Source organism: Gouania willdenowi, chromosome 13 (genome assembly GCF_900634775.1).
Source record: "Gouania willdenowi chromosome 13, fGouWil2.1, whole genome shotgun sequence".
NCBI classification, from domain to species: Eukaryota; Metazoa; Chordata; class Actinopteri; order Blenniiformes; family Gobiesocidae; genus Gouania; species Gouania willdenowi.
The window spans coordinates 16,115,323-16,139,800 of record NC_041056.1 but is presented as its reverse complement, the minus strand read 5'-3'; the positions used below and the strand labels follow the sequence as shown (position 1 = coordinate 16,139,800).

The window sequence follows — 24,478 nt, the reverse complement described above, 5'->3', positions numbered from 1 at the left end:
TGAGTAATCAAGCATAAAGGTGAATTTGTCATTCAATAAACATATCTGAAAGCGTAAAGTTTGTCTACAATTCAGTTATTTTCTCTGAAGTGCTCTTTCAAACTAAGCAACACTTTCCTAAGAATGTGGGAGTATACGACATAAGCACACAATATGTAATTACATGGCTTAACACAATCTCTGCGAACCAGAAAGTTTACTCACCCGTGCACACATCATCTTGTGGAAACGTGTGTGAACACATGCACTGGGTGACACACATGCAGAGTGAGTACTGGGCCTGCTGCCCCATGGAGGGTGTGAGGGTGATGTCTCAGCAACACGCAAAACCTCTATTCTTATCGCACTGACGCCACGCACAGCGTCAACACGCACTCACCCCCTCCATCACTATGTTCTTTGACTCCTTCCATCTACCCCACACTTTTCTCCCCCATACTGTTCTCTGTGATAACTCAGTCTCACAGCCTGCACTTCCTCTTCCTCCCTGGCACACATACACATACACTATATAGTGAATGTCCTTTTATACACATGCAGCTAATAATAGTACTTTTACTCATACACCACTTCCTGTTCCTCGTTAGGTGAGTACACACAGGTTGCCCTCGGCAACCATCCATTCACTTTGTAACAGAGAGATGTGAAGACAAAAGAGGAGGGAGGGAGAAACAGAAACAGGGCAGATGGAGAGTTCTACTTGTGGTGTCAAGCATCTTGTTCACATCTACCTGTTTTTTTATTCACAGATGCATCTCCACCAATTATCCATACCCAATTTTTCCTGCACTCGGGGTTGCCGTCTCTATCTCCGGCTCACTTGGTGTGTAAGTTAGGGTACGCCCTTCCTATTCTGTTGCAGGGCCACAGACCAACAGCCATTCACACATTCATTCACCACTACATGTTTTTGGATCGTGAGAGAAAGGCAACGTATTCAGAGCACCAAGGGAGAACATGCAAACTCATCACAGCAAGCTTCCAGGAAGGTGTGGACCACTACACCTCCATAAAGCCCAGATACATCTCATTAAGTTCAAATATTATAGAAATATCTATTTTAGTAATTCAGTTGAAGAAATGACACCAATATAATAATTATAATAATAATGCATCAATTTTGTATAGCACTTTTTTGGACACTCAAAGTTGCTTTACAGAATTAAGGGATTATTCTTTCACTCCACACTTAGTGGTGGTAAACTACTGTTGTAGCCACAGCTGCCCTGGGGTAGACTGATGGAGGCGAGGTTGCCAAGGTGCGCCATCGGCCCCTCCGACCACCACCAACATACTACATTCATACTAGGCAATGTGGGTGAAGTGCCTTGCCCAAGGACACAAAGACAGATACCACTGAAGTGACTGCCACCCCACCGTGACACCTGGAATTCAGTGGTCTCCCGTCCAACTACTAACCAGACCCAGACCTGCTTAGCTTCAGAGATCTAATGGGATCAGGCAATGGCACGCTGGTATGGCAATTAATGGCACTCAATGACATATTTAAAGTGTGTATTTCTTTCAATTACAACCCTTATTATAATTAAATAATTTGAATAAATAAAACCCGTATTTCAGTACCAAAATTAAAACCCATCAGTTTCATCTTGCATACTCCCTTTGAAAAACTACACACAATCTTTTTATGTTGTCCACCATTTTTATAACTTCAAATTTAAAGTATTTAATGTGTTTTATTGTTGAAGTTTGTACGGTGACCTTAGCTGCTTTGAAAGGCGCCACTAAATAGAATGTATTATTATATTTGAGAGAATTTGAATATTACCCCTAACCCAATTCAAACACAATAATGTTGGACAACAGATGATGTAAAGCACTCAGTACATGTAGCAGTGTTGTATTGAGGCAATCAGTCTGCAGCACTGCTGAGCTGCAATGGAAGCCCAGGTTGCTCTGATGGTGGACTTTATAGCTTTCTGTTGTTGGGTCTGTTTGCATCTTCCTCTTTATTATTCCTCACAGATTAACTATCCTAATCCTTATTGTGTGACAAAGAAATCCAGCTCTTTGTACATTTTGTCATGTATTGGCTTCAAATGACTGGAGATAAATCTGACTATTAAATAGCCAATGTCTGTGCTTGGCTCAGCTGTTACATATTGTACAACCAGGACAGGACATCAGTCTATCAATGGTTTTCACACAGAAACAGACAATATAATTTCACTTCTTAGAGCCAATACAGAACCTCAAATTATCTAAACATAAGTAACCCCCACAAGACCATGCAAACTCACATCCACCACAGTATAGAAACCAGAGACTCCCTGCTGTCAGGCAGAAGGAGTAACGCCACACCACTGTGCCCGGTGGCTTTAAGAAAAGTAAAACAATAAAGAAGAAAAGCACATTTCAAAAGTTTTAATCACTTGTTTTGTATGGGGCACAAATTGTAAAGTTGCACATGCTAAAGTAAACAGCAAGTTCTCATTCAACAAACCACGTTTTTTTATCTACACATTTTTAAAATATTAAATCTAATGTGAAAAGCCAGTCTAAAAGAGTTTTTATTTTGGTAATTCTGGTGAATTTGCATATTAGCTAAATATTTAGTTTCATCTGTGACATTTAGATTGAACATTTAGATTTAGATTTAACATTTACATTTAGATTCAACATTTCGAATTAGATTCAACATTTCGAATTAGATTCAACATTTAGAATTAGATTCAACATTTAACATTTAGGTTTAGATTTAACATTTAGATTTAACATTTAAATTTAAACCTAACATTTAGATTGAGATTTAATATTAAACATTTAGATTTAACATTAAGATTTAACATTTAGATTTAGATTAAACATTAAGATTTAACATTTAGATTTAGATTAAACATTAAGATTTAACATTTAGATTTAACATTTAGATTTAACATTGACATTGTATTTTTATGAGAACAGTAAATATCACAAATTTCACAATTATTGCTGAAAATCTGATTAAAAGTAACATAAATAAATTCATGTTTTTTAAACATGGTTTGTTGCTAAATGTTGCAAAAAAGTTGCTGTTTATTTTAGCATGCGCAACTTTCCAATCGGCACCCCATTGTTTTGATATCTGCTGGAAACACATACAATCAACAGTGATTTGCACATTTTGGGGGAAAATCAACGTTTCAGAATTGTGTCCCTTGCTTCCATTTCATTCTAATTTTTCTAATTATCACATTTGATTTGTATGTGAAATTCATGCGTAGTACTGAAAGTGTAACTTCACACACATTCATCCATCAAATTAAAGGTAGTTTATGTTCGATCCACCAGGATTAAACCATGAACAGCGTCCGTCTTGGCTCTGCATTTGAGTCTTCATGTTCTCTGTTAATTTGTCTCTGTCAGCAGCAGTTACTCTCATCCCTCCACCTGCTTCCTTCTCTCGCCTTCAGCTGTCCTGTGGGATGTGATGAGGCTCTGACAGTCTTGGCTGGTATTTCTGTGCCAGGGTGGTGGGGGTGGATGTAGGAATTATGTCTGAGTTGTAGTGTAAAGAGTAGAGGTGAGATCTGAGGATCTAAGGGAGGCTGAGACGCTTTTGGAGCTGTGAGATTTTTATAGGCCATTGAATAGACAGGAGGGAGACCAGGGAGGATTGCGTAAGTAAGCTCCTCGGCTGCAAATTTAGCCTGGGCTTGCTCACGCATAAATTTGATGAGCAGCACTATCGCAGTCGTCAGAGCTGTGGTATTTTAGGACGAGAGGGTGTGCTGGAATTTGACGTAGGGTGTTTTTACTGTGCGTGTTTTATTTACAAGTGGTGAATGCCTTCAGTGGGCCGCTTCACATTGAAAATGCACTATTTTAATCTACATGATGCACTATACCTTTTCAATCTTCTCGCTGTACCGCACACTGGTGTTGCTATTTACAGTTTGACAGTCTTGACCCGGTTGGTCAAGATTGACTAACAGCAATGTTACATAAATGTAATATTTCTTTGGTAACCTTACAGTATTTTGCATGTTTCAGATTCCTTAACATTTTTCATTTTTAGGGTTCCTAATGTTGGTCATTGGTTTGGTCCGTAAATGACTATGCACATTTCTTTGGATGAGGTTTGTACAATAGTAATGATCATTCTGATAACTGAGAGCCATGATTCGGGAGAATTTGAATGCCTGTGGATCTAACAGTGACAGATATAAACTAATGAAATAAGACTGACATATAGTTGTCTATCCTTGGGAGGTTGTTTGAGAGACCAGAGGCAAGGGAATCGCATTGACCAGTACTTCTTACGAAGTAACCAGTCAAATCAGAAATGCCAGTGGAGGAATCAGAGAACTTCAAAGGAAGTGATCAAAGAGACACTTCCTTGAGAGGAAAAGATCAAAGGGCACCAACCAAGTGTTAAGGCAGGCATACACTGTGCAATCTTTGGCCCATTTTGAGCCGATTTTTGACTCGTGTGCCTATTTTTGGGATCAGGCCGAGTCTCTGCTAAATCGTGTGTCGTGTGTAGTATACATGGGGTCACGAGAAGTGATTAACACCTCACGACCAGCTCCCGATCAGCAATCGTATGGTCGTAAGGAAATCAAGCATGTTTGAAATCCAGTCGCTCCTCGTGACAGTATCTCACAGTTGAAGCAGTGCTACAGACCGGCTTACCGTAAACTCTCACACTGCACATGCCTGAACACCATAGGACTGCTGTAAAATTGACAAACTGTACTGCCCACTTCTGTCCAGTCAGCTCCTGGTCCATCACATCGCCATCTTTTCTTTTTTAAAGCTCTTTTTGCTGAGATTTGCGAGTGTCTCTCCACTTCCGGGTTCTTCTTCTTCGTCTGTTTTAATGGCAACGCTTCAATGTTCTTCTTCTTCTTCTAATTTGTACGCTGCATTTCCAGAAACAAGATACCGACGTGTCGAGTATACATACAGTGTGAGCAGTCAGATCGTATCAGAGTGTCGGTCCGTATAGTGTGAGAACATGATTCGTGAGCTCCACACAGGAGAGAGTGGGAAACGGTTATGGGACGCAAGCTCAGGCTGGCCACCTTTGATGAAGGTGTTTAGTCTTAAAAAGGCTGAAACATCCCCTGATTTGAAGGAACACTGCTGATGATGCTTCCAAAATGTACGTCCTTCCCATATCCGAGACCCTCCCACGTCACTCTCAAATGGTAACCCTCATGTGACGATCATCTTTTGGCACAAAGGAAAGTTTAACAACATGTACATGTTTAATGATTCTCGATATATATATATATATTTTATTATAATAATATGTGGTCTACTTGTGTAATATTACATGATATACCATGGGCGACCGTGGCTCAGGTGGTACTGGGTCGTCTTCTGATCGAGAGGTTGGGGGTTCGATCCCAGTACCTGACTATGTGTCGAAGTGTCCTTGGGCAAGACACTGAACCCTAAGTTGCTCCCAGTGGTCGACTAGCGCCTTGCATGGCAGTCCTGTCCCACTGGTGTGTGAATGTGAGAGTGATTGGGTGAATGAGCTGATATGTAAAGCGCTTTGAGACTGCTTCAGTGTGGTGATAAAGCGCTATATAAAATCAAGTCCATTTACCAAGACCATATAGGTCAAATAAGATAGGCTTTAATGGCCAGTTGTTGTCAGTCAACCTAAACCCTGCCCTGCGATGGACTGGTGCCCTGTCCTGGGTGTACCCCACCTAACAACCAATGAGAGCTGGAGATACGCACCAGCAGACCATTGCAACCCTAAAAAAAGGATCAAGCGGATGGATGGATGTTTAAAACATGTGACTCAAATGAATTAAACTAATTTGTAATTACATTTTTTGAAACTCAAAATGTATTAAAGATAATGATCAAATAAATCCTGAACTAATTAAAGATTTTAAATTATTTGACAAATGTATATACTGTATACACAATGTATACTACTTATTATGCAAGAGGAATTTAAAGTGCAAGGATGGTGTCTAAATGATCTTTATTTTATTTTATTTTATTTTATTTTTTATTGAAAAAAAAAAATTTAAAAAAAAAAGTGTGTCCTGGAAAAAAGATGCCAAAATATGTCGTTTTTTTAAATCTTGTTTATTATTGTGGGGTGTAACCTTTAATGATTGAACTTTTTGAAAGATAGTAACACCAAATGCTGCAGATTTCAGGATTCCATGACTTCTGGCCTAATCGACTAACAATTATAATTTTGACCTCTTGAACTAGTAAAACCTTAGCAGTGTAGCTTCTACTAAGTGGTCCATCATAGACACACAAGTAAAGATTATTAGTCTTAGTATTAGTGGAGGTTTTTGTCATAATATATCTTTTGAACAAATATAGGGCATAGCTAGTAAAAAGGTACAAGGGCAGTTTTAATTACAGTACATTACTAAGAGACAGTTATTTTTAGACTTTAAGCGATAGCAGGTTGTAAATTAAAGAAAATAAATTAAAAAAAAGCTTGAACAAGCTCATAGCTCCCAGTCATGATGCAAGTCTTATGCAGCGTTGGGGCCACTTCCATTTTTCAATTACAATTACGTCTTCAATTATTCATGTTCAATTACATCTCAGTTATGATGACGTTATTATTTATCCCCTGGAAGTCGATTACAGTTACGTCCTCAATCACTAAAGTTTAATCACGTTTCTTCACAATTACTGAGCCTTTAATAAATCACCCCATAAAACTTTACCTTCCTCTTGTGTTCGCTTTCTGTTAGCATCTCTTATAATAACAAATCAGTTTTGACCCATGTTGTAAATCAGCTGTGAAATACACAAAAAAAATATGATCCATCATTCAATTGGTTTTTCATCTCTTGGGTTACCTTGTTAGGCTTCCTAATCAATGAAAATATAGGTTTGAATATTTTTGGTGTGGGCGTCTGGGCCTTTTTTTTTTGTCAGTAAACCCTTTGATTTCAGTTTTTTTTATATATACTGTATGTATAACTGCAAAATGATTCTCATGAGAACAGACAGATAGCGGGAAATTTTGATACAAAGGTTTTGCATTTAATTAAATTTTAAGTGACAGAATTCAAAGAATTTCCATTACAATTACAATTATAAAGTAAATCATCTGAATAATTCAATTAAGAGTACCACAGCAAGAAATATTTTCAATTACAATTACAATTATAATTATGCCATACTTGCAATTAATTTACAATTACATGATTACAATCAGAATTGACCCCAAACCTGGTCTCATGTCATGTGTTGAATTTCTGCTCACCTGTGTGTCCTCAGAGGAATTTTCAACAACTCTCTCATGTGTTAACAACTGGGATGACACGTGGGGGAGAGTGGAGGAGGACGTGGATCCCTCTACGAAATCCAAGATCACCGAAGCAAGAAGCAAACATGGCAGGAAGTGTGGTCCTGGAAATGAAAGAGCAATGGGTAATGGAGAGGCAGCTTACAGGAAGGAGGAGAGTGATGCAGCAAAGAGCACCAGAGCAAAGGCAAAGGAGGAGGAGGCTGAGGAGCAAAGAGTGATCAGTGTGTAGGAGGAGAAGGCCGACAAGGTGCGGGTGATGAAGGAGAGCACGCTGGCAGGTTTGTTGGCCTGAAGTGAGCAGGGAACAAACACTTTTCTGTCCTTCCATATCCTCAATCATTCCCTCTCCTCTGCCCACTCACTCACTCACTCCCTTTATTCTTCCCACTTAATGGTTCCTAAAAAAAATGAAGTATGGCAGCCTTTGTGTGAGAGAGATGGAGGAAATAAGGAGCGGTGGATTACAAGCAAAGGGGAAAAAAGAGTTTTTTTTAAACCAGCTATTGGAATAAGAACAAGCAAATGAGCAAGTAGAAAACATTTCAGCATAATTCAGCATTTATTTTATTATTGCTGTGAGCATATGAAAAACCCATGCGTCCATCCACCCTCTGTAACTATCTTCATATAAACCATGTATAATTTATTTATTCATTTTCTTTTTTTCCTTTTTTTTTATTTTGAACATGTCACAATAGCAGTGTAGCTCACAATGAGGGGCAAAAAATGATAATAAAACTAATTAAAACAAATCAAACAAGGCAAAAAGCGAAATCCTGCTCATGAAGCTATACATGCTCAAAAAGGAATAGGAGGAAGTATATACGTATATGTAGTACTTTACATATAATCTTCTTATAATATACACCTATTTACACTATAAATATACACACATACATATATATATAGACATACAGTTCACTGATATATACCTATATAATTATACAATTCATGTGATCCATTATGCATTCACCTGTCCACACATAGACAAATCACACCTATTTACAATTTTATCCCTTTAACACTTGCTTCGAGAAGATAAACTTTATGTATTTATGTTTAAATTGCTTTAAATTCAGACTTTTTTATTTTATTTCAACACACAAACTGTTCCACAACCTGGTACCGCTTACCGACACACAAAAGCTTATTTTGTTGTCCGTGCGTGTCGTGAACAAAAGGTCATTTTGTCTCTTAAGTTATAAGCCTCAGCTTTTTCAATCAACAATTTCTGAATATTTTTAGGGAGAAGTTTTTGTTGTGCTTTAAATGCTATTTTACTTGTTTGAAAAGCTGCAATTTCTGCTTTGAATAGTGGCTATGGGGGGTCCAAATATCCTCTATTATGAATGTAACGTATTGCTCGCTTTTGAAGAGGAACTAAATGTTTTTATGGTTTAAAAGCCAAAACAGTTCTAAATAAAACATTTAACATGGCCATGTAAGAACACTCTCACATAGAACTGAAACAACAGCTTGTGTCTATAACTGTCAGAACTATGAATAACAGAACTAATTTATGCTTTTTCACTCTTTCAATTGTAGGATCCCAGAGGTATCTGGCTGTAGTATATTTAAAGACTAAAGTTGTTGTTGTTTTTTTTAATTGAATTAATTTAAAAATTTGATTTACACTAAATCAAATGAACCCATTAACATTGGCCCTAATGTTCCAACATGGGTATAGTTTTTACATTTACGTTCAGCTATTGTTCTGCTTGAATTCAATTCTCTTTCTCTTTCACACGTGTGCCTAAATCTATTCCTTTTTGTGGCAAAAATACTGCCTGACTGGCAGCAGGCCTGCTCAAAGTAGGACAGAATTGACTCGCTTGCTTGTGTCTGAGTCACTGGGAGCTGTGGAATACTATAAAAGCACTGATTGCATTCAACTTTAGGAATTTGACTTCCATGCAGTGCCAGATACAAAAAGAGCCATCCACGTTTTTTTTTTTTTCCCTACGACTCAGCTCTGACGTTCATGGATGCTTTTACAGCAGAAACAAATGAAGCCGATTGCTCTGATGCTGTAAGTAGTTATAAAAGTGGTATTTAGAGGCATGTATTGCTGTAAAACAAAAACAAAAAATTACATTGATCCTCTCAAAGCTTAGGATGATACCAATACCATAGAAATGAATTATTCTAAAAATGAAATGTAAAAACATTTCATCACGTGATCCACATGTGCTCAACACGCTCAAACAAACCTGACAAGCAGTTTTTAATTTAGGCCACGTCATCAAGTGCTGTCAAGGGCCTAAATGTAGTGGAGGTGTACAGTGCCATGGTCAAATATAGCCTTACATGCTAATTTAAGTCTTAAGGACATTTATACTGTATGTAAAGCACTGATGGTGCTATGCTAACTAAAATGGAATGACGTGTGTTATTTTTCGTCTTCTTTTGGCTCGAAAGAAAGCCGAGTCTATGACGCATACGCGGATGAATGTGCATTTAAAGTTCAGTGCGCTCAGTGCGTGTGCGTGAGCTCATGTAAACACACAAGCTCGTTACTGTCCTATTGAGCCAGAGGGATTACACTATATAAACACAAGCACACAAACGTAAACACTTGTATGCGCATTAGAGAGAAGAACAAGAAAAACTGGAAATCACAAGTGTAAATATAAACCAGCTTTCTCACACACTCATTGGAGGTCATGGGAATTTGTTTTGGCTTTTAAATGACAAGTTACGTGGTTTCCATGAGAATACAGGCGTCGCATCTTTCTTGAATCAATACAGTAAAGATGGAGATCGGTACGTGAGCAGAAAAGTACCACACACAGAGTTCTGTGTGCTAAATACTCTCGAATTGCCTCAATAAAGCATAACTTTAAGTTGCTCCTTCATCTGATGGATGACACGACATTGGCTAAAATAAAAGCTCCAACCAGTCAGTTCTAAGTAGAATCTTACACACAGTTAACACTGGCACTTGGTTAAGAAATACTTGGGTGTGTAAGTCTTGTATCTTGTATTTCTGACTGAATGCCTTCCAGAATTTTCTGAGCAACTGAATCCAAACAGAGATTACAAATGAAGTGGCAAATAAATGCAAACAAATTATGACGTTTGTGTACTACTTTTCAATTCTAATAAAATGTATCTAAGTCAAAACAGGATAGACAGGTCATGTTTAAAACTGTAATGTTTGAACTTTTCCACATACGATTGACTGACTTCAGATGAAAATACTTCTTGAGATTAAACCTATTGGAATAACAGCAAGCAAATGAGCAAGTAGAAAACATCTGAATTAACTCAAATAAGGCAAAAATAATAAAATTCAGCATTTATTTTATTTTCGCTGTGAACAGATGAAAAACCCATGCATCCATCCACCCTCAACTATCTTCATATAACCCACATATCATTTAGTTTTTAGGGTTTAAAAGACAAAGCAGTTCTAAATAAAACATTTAACATGACCATGTAAGAACACTGTCACATAGAACACAAACAGCTTATGTCTAAATGTCAGAACTACTGTATGAATAACGGAACTAATCTCTGTTTGGATTCACTTGCTCAAAAATTCAGAGAGATAATCAGTCAGAAATACAAGATACAAGACTTACACACCCAAGTATTTCTTAACCAAGTGTCAATATTAACAATGCGTAAGATTCCACTTCTTTTTAAGATTGACTGACTTTAGATGAAAATACTTCTTGAGATTGCAAAGGAAAACAAAGTGTATGAAAGATCAGTAATGTTGTTTTCAGCAATACAACCCTTGGTTGCAGTTTTGTGGTAACAGTTAACAGCAACACAGACTATGGACTGAAGCGGTTAAGTGGCTGAGGGAAAAATTACAGTATGAGAATGAGACAGTCTGGTTGGCTGTCGGAGAGAGACTGATCAAATGACTCTGTGAATTGGGGAAAGCCTGCAAGTTATGCAATGTTGTGGGAACATGAAGCCAGAAGGGGTGTAAACATGTCTACTCTCAACTGGGACTGGCTTAATCGTTGCCTGGTAACACTATTTTGGGCCAGACCAGACAAACATGGCCCGCCTTCCAAAAGGAAACAGGGGCTGGCCTCATGAGCACAGTGTAAGTTAGTGGCTTCCCGAAAATATGCTAAGAGACAGGAGCAAGCAAAACAAAAGCACGTTTAGAGGACTTAGAAAGCCCTGCTTGTGTTTGTTTGTTTGCCCTATATTTTACATGACAGCAGTCTAAGCTACCACAACATGTAAACAATCTCAAGAAAGGACTGCAGCTCTGACTTCACAGCTCACTTCAGTCTCCATGTAGACGCTAAGATTTAGAAATGTGAAGCATTCAAACGTGTTAAATGTATTTTACAAAAAAAATAACTCTTACGTAACCTCACCAAGTTACTCGGCGTTATGAAATGTAGACTGGTGAAATACAGAGACTAAACTTTAAGGAGTATGTCTTACATCACTTACTGTACTTATTTACCTTGGTTTAAAGCAATGGTTTCTGATTGTAATGACATGGACTGCCATTCACTCTTTGGTGCTCCATGCCATTATTATTATTATTATTATTATTATTATTATTATTATTATTAACTAGATTTATATTTGACAAAGTGAAAGTATATAATACAGTTGTTTAAGGTTGTGTGTTTTTTTAATTTGTAAAAAAAAAAAAGAGAGAGAAAGAAAGAAAAAAGAAAAAATGTAATCAATAATTTTGAAAAAATTTGTATCACTTATTAGACATTTCAGGTGACCCCATTTTAACCCCAGGCAACCCCAGGGTACCAAACACAATGGTGTAAAATACTGATATATTGCTTTAAATGAATCTGCCAATATATGCTACCAAGTCCTCATCCTTAAACTTTGCAAAAGCCCATACATAATACTGTCAAATGTCCATTTGTGTAAAGGTTTAATTATTCGGACATCTTATCTTTGAGGAGCAGCTCAATAAAGAAAAGACAAGTGAAAAACAAAGAGTATGAAGTCATTTGTCTTCTGTGTGTTTCAACCAGTAGCTATAGCTCTCTCTCTCTCTCTCTCTCTCTCTCTCTCTCTCTCTCTCTCTCTCTCTCTCTCTCTCAAATTCAAATTCAAATTCAAAACAGCTTTATTGGCATGAGAAAACAGGTTTACATTGCCAAAGCAAGTGTGAGAACCATGTACACACGAAAAGATTAAATGTTGTATAATTTGTGCAAAACAATAAGATTAAAATAAAATAATAAATTAGGCTTTCACTATATTTATATGTAGAACACAATTTACAATTAAGTTATAAATGTTGTAAAAGTCCAGGTTATGTACATAATTTTACACATATTGATATACTCTCTCTCTCTCTGGCTCGGTCTCAGTTTTAAAACCAGTCCGTGTTTTAGTCAGCGGTAACTTTTTCTTCATATCCTTCTCTCTCACTTCACAAACGTTCAGAAACAACAGCCTTTATTCCGTCTAAACAGTCTGAGACTACAACCACAGTCGCTGTGTTCTTCAGACAGAAAGAATCCGGAAGCCATATTGTGTGCTGCTGTCTGTCACCCTGTGGGTTACCACGGAAACTCGTTGCTAGGCGACATAACATTTTTTTTTTTTTTTTTTTTTGGTAAGCGGCGTTAGTAGGGGAGAGAGAGAGAGAGAGAGAGAGAGAAGAGAGAGAGAGAGAGAGAGAGAGAGAGAGAGAGAGAGAAGAAAAAAAAGTCCGTCCTTTTATACGTCTTTGCGTCAGAGGCAACGGCGTTTCCATGGTGACCGAACGCCACACACGTAGCAGCAAACTCGTGTGCGGCACATGGTCTGCCTCTTTTAATAGCACATTGAGAACAAGTCATTCTTTATATAGTGTTTAATTGTCCTACCGTCGTGTCATTTTATATTTATCTCTGCATTTTTAAGTATGTAGTTTGTTGTTTTCATACTTTCTTTGACCAAGCTTTAACCGCTTTGCTGCCACAGTTACCCTCATCTTATCATTATTATACCTTCTTACGTTGAATGAGTTTAGTCATCAGCGGCACGGCGCCGGTAACGGCAGCCTGTACGGGACAAAATGTCCTCGTTGGATCCTCTCTGACGTCGCCTCACTGACTAATAACTTATCTACAACGTTCCCTTTGATTTTTTTTTTCTTCTTTTTCTCACCTTCTACACACACAAGCAGCAGCAGCTACTGGCCTTTCACAGCATCACCCTGTGACTGATTTAATGACCTCACTATTCAAAAACGTTGGCTTTTTGTATTTTAGGAATTTTTCATTCACGCTTTTGCCACCCATAATCTTCCCGAATTTGGCCTTCCAACGCCATGCCTCCCACCGGTAACATTCCTACTGCCCGTGTGTAGGCATAATGAATCACTTGTACACGTTTGGGGTATTTTAGCAATGACAGCCACCGATTACCGTCACTGCTGCCTATAATTATCGGTTGTTTACGTAGTCATGTTAATTTATTCAGTGTTTCTCAAATGGGGGTATGTGTACCCCGAGCGGTACGCGGTGGCGCTACAGGGGGCCCTTGAGAGAGAGTGGAAAATGTACAAGTGAAAGGATTGAAAAATAAATTGGGTTTTATAAAGTTTATTTTTTTTGTGAAAAGTGATAATCATAATATTGATGATGAAAATGATCTTGATCAGAACATAATATGATCATATTGGTTTAAACCAGACAGGAGATCACCGGAAATGATCAAATCTATAGAAATAAATCTACTATTGAGACCGGTACTGTTTCATTCCACTTATTCACTAAATTAAATTATTTTAAAAATGTGTGTTATCATTTATTTATTCCATTATTATACTCTGTAGTTTTTTAATAGTATTCGGACAAAGGGGGTGTATATATATATATATATACATATACATTACCATACACATACACATACACATAATGTTTTCTTGGCAATCACAAATCAGGTTTATTTTACCAAATAACAAATACCGCAAAGCCAGGTTACTATAGGTGGTGTTATGTGTGTTTCTCAGCCTGTTACGCTTTGCCGTTAAAGCAGGTTTGAGGAGTTTTAAATTCAAAGCTTTCCTATCATTAGACCTGGAGCGCTCAAAGCTGAGGAATCCCGTGGGCGTGTCCTGAGAAACTTCAACAGGATTTCCCTCACATTGCCTAAGATGACAGGGTTCCGCCCTCAGACAAACATAATGTTGCGTAAATACAGCTAATAGCCTAAAAACAAATATATCTTGTGGCATTATGTCGCTCAAGGCTTTCTTCACGTTTATGTGTGACGTAAATAAATAAATAAATAAAGGTAGCGTAGACCAGCCTTTTTCAACCTTGGGGTAGGGAACCAATGTTAATTTAAAAAAAAATATTTATATATATTATTATTATTATTATTATTTTACAAATCACACACAATTAATATTTGAAAACCTTTCTCAAATGTAAATCTAGTTAATATAAAATACTGTATAAAAATAGAAAAAAGGAGACTAGAAAAAAAACAATGAAAAAAGGAGACTAGAAAAAAAAACAATGAAAGTTCAGATCAACGCTTCCCATCGTATATAAACTTACCCCAATTGCTGAAATTATGTAAAAAAAAAAAAAAAAAATGTTATATAAAGATAGCCAAAACCAAAGTAAAACAAAATAAAGCATTCATTTGATATTTTCATGTTTTCCAAAACCTTCACAGATATCCTTTTATAAATTGTCAGACGGTGAGAAATATATTTACATGTGATGATTTATAAAAAAAAAAAAAAAAAAAAAAAAAAACGTCACCATCCGTCGGCGAGGTTAGCTGCTGGTCCATTTCAGTGGGAGAGGGAATCCCTCAACGTCACCAAGGATACCAAACACAACATTATACCAAATATGGGCATGTACGTCAGCGGAAACCCGAGGCTAGAAATTCCCCGGTTGTACTCATTGATTCATTCATGGGAGTGCATCTGCCTCTGTGCATCGTCCTCCTGCGTTCTCTCAACTTACTTTTTCAATTGAAACTCGCTCAACTATAAGGAAGAACTCTGAGGATTTAACAGAAAAGGGACTTTTTCAGCGGTTACACCAGGACTCTCGAACGGGGGGAACTGGACTAAATAAGCCTTCATGCAACTCTTTTGGCAGGACACCAAGAGCACACTACCGGGAAACTGTAAAGGAATTCCCACCGGTATGATGACATTTACTATAATTTTCACTTAAAGCTTTAAAATATATGACAGAAACGCTTTATGACGGGAGTTTATGGGTTCTTTAACTTTAAGAGGTTAGTTTTACCGCTAAAAAACTACAGACAACATCTGGTCGACTTGTTTCCCATATTAAGATATATATTATTATATATTATACATATATATTATAGTGACCCTGTGTGTCGCTGCAGGTGACACCGCACTCCTCCCGGTGTCTTCTCTTGGTCCCTCCGGGGAAATGTACCAAGGGTTTCCCGGTGACCCAGACAGCGGATCCCGTGGAAGCTCGTCTCCATCAATAGAATCCCACTACATTTCCTCCGTGGACTCCTTCGGGAGCCCGCCGACCTCCAGTGCTCCGCAGGTGAGTTGACATTTTTATTGAAAGTGCTCGAAAAACACTAGGAATGAGTTTAGAGACCGCTATGTTGGGGTAAATCCACCAAATCCGAACTGCATTTCATTACATAGCAATAGTCTATGTTGTAAATCACCATTTTGCTTTTTAATTTGAAATATAGTCTATGGATTTCCCGCTGAGTAACTTAACTTATTGCTCAGTTTGCAACACGCTGCAAAAAACGGATGACAAGGCTCGCGGTGTCTCCTCCGTCAGCGTGCTAGCCCCGCCCCCTCCTCTCCAATGCTCTCCGTACCGTGACGTCAATACGTGTTCTATTTTGGAGCGGTACGTCGCGTTGCCAAGGGGAACACCGGGGGCGGGGCGGGGGAGGAGGAGTAGGCGCTCAACTAGAGATGTGATTGGTTGAAGAATGTGCTTCGTGAGCGGTCTGCCTCGGTGTCTTTAACACCCTTTGTCATGAATATTAACCAAGTTGAACCTCCCCCGCTAAAATGTACAAGACACAAGTGAATACGAAAAGCCAGAGATTTGGTTTTTAATGAAACATATTGGACGTGACGCATAAAAAAACAAATGCAATCATTTAAAAAAAAAAAAAAAAAAAAAAAAAAAAAAGGTTCACTGAGAATAAACACCAAATAATGTTTTGTCTTTTCAGTAAAATATTGGGATAACGAGTGTTTCAGGCTACCCATTTACAGTAAATCTGTTCATAGCTTCTTATAAAAATGATAATAATTATAATTTGATTTATATAACACTTTTTTGGGGAGATTCAAAGTGATTTACACAAACCATTATTTATTCACACCAATCATACTAGTGGTGGTAAGCTACATTGTAGCCATAGCTGCCCTGGGGCATACTGACAGAAGTGCCTCAGATATCTCTTGATAAGAAAAAATGTACACAGGTTTAACAATCTTAACTTCTTTAACGCTGTCCTTCTTTTGACTGTTTTTAGTTCTGTTACAGTATATGTTCTTTTACCATCATATCAAATAATACGTGTATTTTACTGTGTGTATGTAATAAATGTCTTCCTGCTTCAACATCTAACACCAGCAGAATTATTTGTACAAACGTATTATTACTCCTAGTCGTGGGTCAAATCAAATTGTAAAGAGGCATTGGTTACTTTTTATTATTCTAATATTATTTCCTATATTGTTAGTTACATGGATATGACATTTCTCTGCATTCTAAGGCATACCCTGAGAGCAGCCATAGTGTGGGCCCAGGGTGTATATTTGGGGTTAGGTTATGCCCAAAGAACAAAAGTTGGTAATCAGATGGTACAGATGCCTTTCACCAGATCAAAGCCTGATCGTGCACAACTACATGTCTTGTACCTTTACTGTAGTACTCTATGAGAAATAATAAACGTAATCCTGAAATCCTAAGTAAACCTTTTAATATATTGTGTCCTTTGGCCAGGAGTGTGCATCAACAGGTGCTGGCTTGAGCATTGCGGGTAGCGGGCCAGGAAATAGTGCTGGAGGTGAGATGCCTGGTTCATTTGTGCCCACTGTCACCGCCATCACAACCAGCCAGGACCTGCAGTGGTTGGTGCAACCGACTCTCGTCTCTTCCCAGGCCTCTGGACAAAGTGGCACTACTGGCACAACAACCATGACCCAGCCAGTGTCACTGGTTGATCCCTTTGACATGCCAGGGCCCAGTTATTCTACTGGGCCTGGATTCTCTCCGCCAGATTCAGACACCCCAGGGCCAGCCCCTGGTCCTATACGCCAGTCCAGAACCCGCAACCGTCGCACACGTGACGAGTCTGTGAGTGAAGATGGAGATGTTGGTGTGTTAGTAAGTTTGTGTGCTTAAATGGTTTGTTTTTTTGCATCTTGCACATGTGTAGATTAGAGTTCAAGTCATTCATTCTAAGTAGTTTTTACAATGCTTTCAAGAAAATAAATGAGTAAAAAGGTATTTGTGAATCTAATAACTAAGTAAAGGTGACACAAACAACTTGGTGCCCAATTACTCACATAATTTATCAAAGACAAAAAGACATCTATTCTTCCACTGAATTAAAAAAAAGGGAACCCAGCCCCTCAACAATTGCCAAAAGTTTCATCATCCTGTCCTAATGCCAACTTGTGTTTCTTTTATTCTAGCTAACACCTGAGGAGGAAGAAAAGAGGCGCGTTCGTCGAGAGAGGAACAAGTTGGCTGCTGCAAAATGCAGAAACCGCAGACGAGAACTCACGGACAGACTGCAGTCGGTGAGCGTCGTCCTGTTTTAGCAGCAAGAATGAGTTATGATCCTAATAACATACTTTATGTTACCTCTAGTAGCCTTGTGGGGGAGATAATACATGTCTGTTTGCTTTTGTAAAAGACAGGATGGTTTTTATAGAGTGTTTAGCGGCAGTTAAAACAATTATGGTGCTTTTGAGACAGTAATGTGCACACAGTATTCACTCACTAATTAAAGAGCTATTCTATAATGCACCTCACACATCTACAAGGAGTGAAGGGATTTCTGTTGGGACAGATAAATCCACCCCATCAAAAACTAAAGTAGATGCCTCGTCTCTATTTCTGTGGCATATCTCCTGTCTTCCTCTACACTATCCTCCCACCTTCTACTTCATTCCCCATCTTTCTTTCAACTTTCTTTTTATGTCTAAAGGAGACAGACATCCTGGAGGAGGAAAAGGCTGAGCTGGAGGCTGAAATCTCTGAGCTGCAAAAGGAGAAGGAACGCCTGGAATTTGTCTTGGTGGCCCATCAGTCAAACTGCAAGATTCAATACCAGGACCCATCCCAGGGCACGTCGCAGCTCCCGCCTATTCAGTCCCAGCTCCCTCCCCAGACCTTACAACATCCCGTATCCATTGTGGGCTTGACTGTGAAGGAAGACTCTTTCTATTTGCCCCCTGCCTACTCTGCCCATCCTGCTCCCACACAGTCTCAGCCACCGGTTCAGCAACAGCAACTCCAGCCCCAGCCAGGATTAATGCAGGAGGTAGAGTTTTCTAGTTCTTTCTATGGCTCAAGCGAGCCGGCACCTGGTGGGCCATGCCTTATGGTCAACAGCAGTGGTGGTGGTGGTGGTAACCATGACGATGCAGCCATTGGCAGCTACAACACCTCATACACATCTTCATTTGTGTTCACCTACCCAGAGGGAGCCTGCGGGGTCAGTGCCAACCAGCGGAACAGCAGTAGCGAGCAGTCATCTGATTCCCTGAACTCACCTTCACTGCTGGCACTCTGACTGTCCGACAAACACGAACTATCACATTTAACTCCAAAGGAGATTGAGACGACTAAAGGCTCAATACCAGAAAGACTAATTCAATTACAATCAAACAGCCAATCATTTCTAACAGATTTGGTTTAGGTTTACACATTCTGTGAAAGTGCTTATTTTAACAAAGGAGCCATACATGAGTTGCACACCAAGTCAAACCTAAAAGTGCAACAATGAAAGCATTTTTATTCAGCAAAAAAAAGCAGTGTATATAAATCTAGTTTAAAAAAATATATATTTATTTTTGCTGATGATTGATTCACAATAAGTTCTCTGACCTACAAAGTCTCCTTATAACTTTCGCATAACACTCCGACAAGCACAAATGCCCCCTCCTTGTTCCCTCTGTCGGTTGCTACTTTTTCAGTGCTGCTCTCATCTTATCATCCTTTTCTGCCTTCTTCCTTTTGCTGACTGTATTTGTGCTAATCAGAATTGGGGGGGGGGGACTTTCTCTGTGTTTTTTTTTCCTCCTTGTGGTGACAAACTACCAGCCGCTCTCTCGTCTCTAACTATTCATCCGCTCGACCTCCCTTCGCTTCTTCATTTGCTTCTTGGACGTATCAAGTTGGAAATCACAATCTTTACTAAATGTGTGCTTTCTCCTCATGTTTTCTTCACTATTCCTCTGCCGTTGGCCTACCTGTGATGTGATGAGGTTCGTCTCTACCATCTTTGTTTTTTTTTTTTTTTTCCTCCTCTGTCTCTATGTTTCTCCCTCTCTTTTGAAGTCTTCGAATCCCGAGAGCCCGAAGACCCCCTGCAGTCCTTGGGACCTTGAGTGAAGGCCGGCGCCACAATAGCCCCTTTTACACCCTTTTCACACGACATGAATGCAACACCATCAGAGCAGAAGAGCTTTACTCGGAGCACGTTGCTCAGCAGCTAAATACTAAACATATACGCACATAGATGAGTAGACGCACATTCAGTGAACATAAAATGCAAGATGGATGCCACTGTCTTTCGCTGAGCCGTTTTTTTCCGTGTTTCGTCTCACAGTTAAAAATAAGAGAAAATCTTCTGTCAGGCTGGTAAAAATGTGAGGATGGGAAAATATTTTTTTGTGCCAGAAATCTGGAATGAAGAAAGAGCAAAGCAACACGACTCGACTCAGACAAAGGCTGCATCAAAGATGACACCAACACTAACATTGATATCTAAGATGATAGAACAAACATTGATATGAAAGATGGAGCCAAATGGCAAATACGGAGCACAAAAAGGAGACTGAATTATTTTGCTACCTGTGTGGAAGGATGAGCTCAATACAAAACCACCCCACGCTACCATTGAGCTTCATTAGCCTGGGCTTACATCACATCATTGCTTTCATGTCTGTAAAGTGAAGATACAGACACTTTGCTGCAGCACACTAAGCCTGAGAGGTGAAGAAGATCAGTCAGACATAAACCGATGCCTTTATTTACGCAAGAGACCTTTTTTTTTTTTGTATTGAATCAACCAACCTCTAAATATTGGGCTCGGTGGTCTCTGTGTGGCCCCCTATTCTCTCAGCAGAGGAGCAGCGAGGGTGCGTTTATTAAGAGTGTGTCCACTCTGACACCTGGCCCATTTATTTCTTTATTGATGGAGGTTGTTGTGGAGAGTTGAGAAGAAAAAAAAACAAAACAAAACAAAAAAAAAACAAAAACAAGACCAAAATACAGAGAGGGAGATCATACGATGCTGTTGTGGAGTGAGCGTATTTTTCTCTGGCTGTGAATTTGTAAAGTTAGTTTTCCTCGTGTGTTTGAGTGACAGCTGTTATAAATTCTATTGTTTGTGTTCATGTGTGTTTAAGTGTTTTGAATTGACCTTTGTTTCTTGTTGTATTGTTGCAATGGGTTAAACTTTTGTTGTTGTTGTTGTTGTTGTTGTTGTTGTAGCATAGTATTACTAATGGACTTCATAGCATTGTATTGCTTCATTAATATTATTGTTTTTTTTAATTGTATTTTCATTTGGCAACTTTCCTGGAATGTTGTGCACTAAATACACATTTTTACAAGATAACAAATGTATGAAAGAATATGTATTATGAATGTCTGCAGATTTAAATGGGATATTTTTGTCAATGAAGAACATGATAAAAATGTTTAAAAAAAAGAGGAAAAAATTATATTTTTTTATTGGAGATTATATATATATATATACACATCTTACATATATAACATGTATATCGAATAATATATAAATATATATAGACGTATTATATAACATATGAAGTACATGTTACTTATAAATGAAGCACAATGTTGCAGCTTCTGTTGTGTATCTATCTATGCTTTTAAAAACAAAAACAGCACAATCGAAGTTACATTTATGTATGTTTATACGGAGGACGTTAGAAGGTTGCAGTACAATGTTTTTTTGTCCCTCTTTGTTTTCTCTTTGTGAGGTCTGTCCCAGAGCTACTGACACTTGGCCTTATGTGCAAAATAAGAAAAGTACAACTCTGATTATTGAATGTACACATATTAAAATGTTACATGTTGCATAAATACTCAACTGCTTGTTAAGTGATAAAGCATTTCATACCCCTTATATGTACTTATTTCCATTGTGAACATATTCCGAGGTGACAAAATCGATTGTTATTGATCCCGATGCCTTTGAAGGATATCCTTAGCTTATGCTTTGATTGATGAGACCATCACGCTAAAGTATATCTATTCTCGTATTCAAGAATATGTGTTGCCCTATTAAAGAAAAATATCTTGTGATTGTGTTTCCTGGATATAAAAATCTATTTTTGATTAAAATATATATTTATTCAAAAGAATGAAAGAGTGAATTGTATCAATGCTTGTTATATATACTGTGGCTCTTGGTGCTCAGATTATTGGGCAGACCTCATTGACTTTCTTCTTTTCATGTTGAATAAGGACCTTGTTTGTACAGACTTTGGAGTTGCTTTTTTCCAATTCGCTCCAAACGCAGATAAAGATGTGTTCTGGTATTCGGAATAAGCATTAAACATATCTAATCTTTCTCTTACGGTTTTTTTGCGGTGCTACTAAACTCTATCATCAAAAGGGGTCCATTGATTACACATTGTGGAGGTTTCAGATCTGCAAAATAATAGTTATTTTTACTGTATGGAAATCAGTGACGGTAATGTGTCAGCAGCTGAAGCTTGGAGGGCTCAAGTTCAGACTGAATAATGACTTCCTGCATCTGTTTTAAGTGCGATAAACTAATGTTGGAGGGCTTTCTCACTTTACCTTGGCCCTGATGACCACAAAACACTTTCAACTGACATTTGAAATCTGATCATGTTGCTTTGGATTCACTTGAAGTTTCTCTGTATGTTTTACTATCAGTCATGAGTTGCTAATGAACTGGTAGAGGTGACATAAAAAGAAAAAGGAGAAATATTAACTGTACTGTACAATGGCTATGAGAGCTTTTCCTATTTTTCTATGACAATGTTTGTTGTGCAATTCTATTTTTCCACACGTCCCATATGGACTCTGATTGCATATTGTTCTGTTTCTGAAATGCAATACTTATTATCCTCTTGGATGAACATCATGTAGCAAAATCACAAAGCATCAACTGACTGCTACTATGTATCCAGTGTGATGATGTATTGCTTTGATTATCCACATTTGTTACAGTATTAATTGTTGTGCTTTATGTTTCAAACATATGAAATCCTTTAGACATTTGTCGTTAAAAAAAACAGGAAAAAGTTTACCAAAAAAAGGATTTTCATTGATGAAAAATGACCAGCAAAGCTCCTTTTGTGCAGAAAGCCATTACTTATATGCCAATTATTTGCCTCTAATTGCTAATTTGTGCAAATAAATAGATGTGTAGCATATTCAATGGGATGTGAAAAGATATGGAAAAAAAAAAGTGTTTGAATGGCTTGATTTATTTCTAGTGAAAGTCCAATGACACCTGATGAACAAGTCATTGAAAGCATTGAAAGCTGCACCTTTTAGAACTTTAATGCAAATATTTTTAAAACAAGGTTGCATGCTTTTTGGCACAAAAAAAGCACTATTTATGTGATTTGTATCCGAATGCATATTTGTGTATTTTCTCTGAAGGATTCAAATGTGACAGAGCTGCCGTCTTGGCATTTGCAGTCCAAGCTCTGTGATCCTCTGAGATACTTTTTATTTTTTTATTTATGTTTTTTTGCCTTGAGTCCCTTTTCCTCACCTTGCTCAATTTACATAAAGGTCTTTCTTCTGAATTTTATCGATGGGTAAACCTGGACTATCTGTCTGTCTATAAAGATGTTTTGACCAAATACAATTTATTCCCACTTTGTGAAGAACTGCATTAATAAACATGATAGTATCAAGTACATGTCTCCTCTTTGTGAATGATTTATTTACTAATCTCTGGACTTTTATTTATTTTTTCTTCATAACTTTGTCATGTTTCCCCATATTATTGTGACAAGAAAGTACACTTGTACTTATGTCACTATGTAGGTTAATTATTAAAATTATTATAAAAACGTGTAAACAAATTCCGTTCATGTTAATTCACTCAAACTTTTCATGTGGATCTGGGACTTATTGCATTTTTTTTTCTTCTTTTTTTTTTACAAAATAAATCTAATTTAAATAGTATTTTTAAAATATGAATGCCAATTTAAACAAGACATGATACCTTGGGGAGTGGAAAAATGTGGCCAACCTCAATATAAAGTGACTTTGAATTCTTTAAAAGTAAGTTTTAATCGAGAATGTATTCTTGTTCAAATAAATAAATGTGCGAATACATACTGATTTAAGTTTAAATAATAAAAGCCCTGTCTTAATGATTCTGCTTACAGGAAACGGAATCAGTTTTTTCAGCTAAAATAATTAATAATACTAAATCCTTGCCTATATTTAAGATAAGGCAGATAAGAAAACCCTTTATAAATGTTTTCTGAAATATCCCAAGATCACACTGAGAGAAAGAACATTCTATCAAGGCTACACAGCGTTGGCGTGAATGTACAGTACGGTCTATGTCGCCCTCTAGCGGCCAACATTTACAATTAACATTTCAGACAATTCAAAAATTAATTATTAATAACATATACACTACTGGTCAAAGGTTTTAGAACAGCACACCTTTTCTAGTTCAATACTGAAAATTACTCAGTTTATTGTGTCATTGCACTTTAAAAAGAAAGCATAGAACAAATAAGCAACTTGAGTTTGAAAATAAATCTCATAGACCAAAATATATTCAGTGTTGAAAATTTGTAAGGGATTTTGAGAATTTTGATTTATGAATATATAATTAAGATTATGAGACCAATGATGAAAGTGACTGATTTATTTTTGTTTTCAAAGATAAAAAATAACATCTTTTGGCGTTATTTCTATTATGTTCTATTATGTTCTATTTGCATTCCAGAAAAGTAACGTATATGGGCAATAGTCAAACAAATATAAAAATCATTTTAGCTTCATTATAACAAAAACTGCATTTCATGTT

At 37.6% G+C, this 24,478-nt stretch overlaps 1 protein-coding gene across 4 annotated transcripts; it reads left to right on the top strand.

The window, feature by feature from the left end:
• Positions 1–15,090: 15,090 nt before the first annotated feature.
• On the top strand, positions 15,091–22,907 carry fosb (FBJ murine osteosarcoma viral oncogene homolog B). Of its 4 annotated transcripts, XM_028463913.1 has the most exons (7): positions 15,094–15,361; positions 15,575–15,747; positions 17,185–17,568; positions 17,880–17,987; positions 18,398–18,733; positions 18,894–19,679; positions 19,753–22,906. In XM_028463913.1, the coding sequence occupies exons 1-6, from the start codon at positions 15,298–15,300 to the stop codon at positions 18,957–18,959; spliced, it is 1,131 nt and encodes a 376-aa protein (XP_028319714.1). In that variant the 5' UTR covers positions 15,094–15,297; the 3' UTR covers positions 18,960–19,679; positions 19,753–22,906. The 4 variants fall into 4 exon arrangements, with proteins under 4 accessions (XP_028319713.1, XP_028319712.1, XP_028319714.1 ...); XM_028463912.1 differs by having other exon boundaries at positions 15,091–15,361; positions 17,185–17,538; positions 18,398–19,679; positions 19,753–22,907; XM_028463911.1 differs by having other exon boundaries at positions 15,092–15,361; positions 18,398–19,679.
• The last annotated feature ends 1,571 nt before the right edge of the window (positions 22,908–24,478 follow it).

Bases quoted from the DNA above. Each gene is read 5' to 3' on its own strand.
- fosb (XM_028463911.1), top strand. From the start codon at position 15,298: ATGCAACTCTTTTGGCAGGACACCAAGAGCACACTACCGGGAAACTGT. The intron at 15,748-17,184 runs GTGAGTTGACAT...TCCTTTGGCCAG, and splicing joins CGACCTCCAGTGCTCCGCAG to GAGTGTGCATCAACAGGTGC. The intron at 17,569-17,879 runs GTAAGTTTGTGT...CTTTTATTCTAG, and splicing joins ATGGAGATGTTGGTGTGTTA to CTAACACCTGAGGAGGAAGA.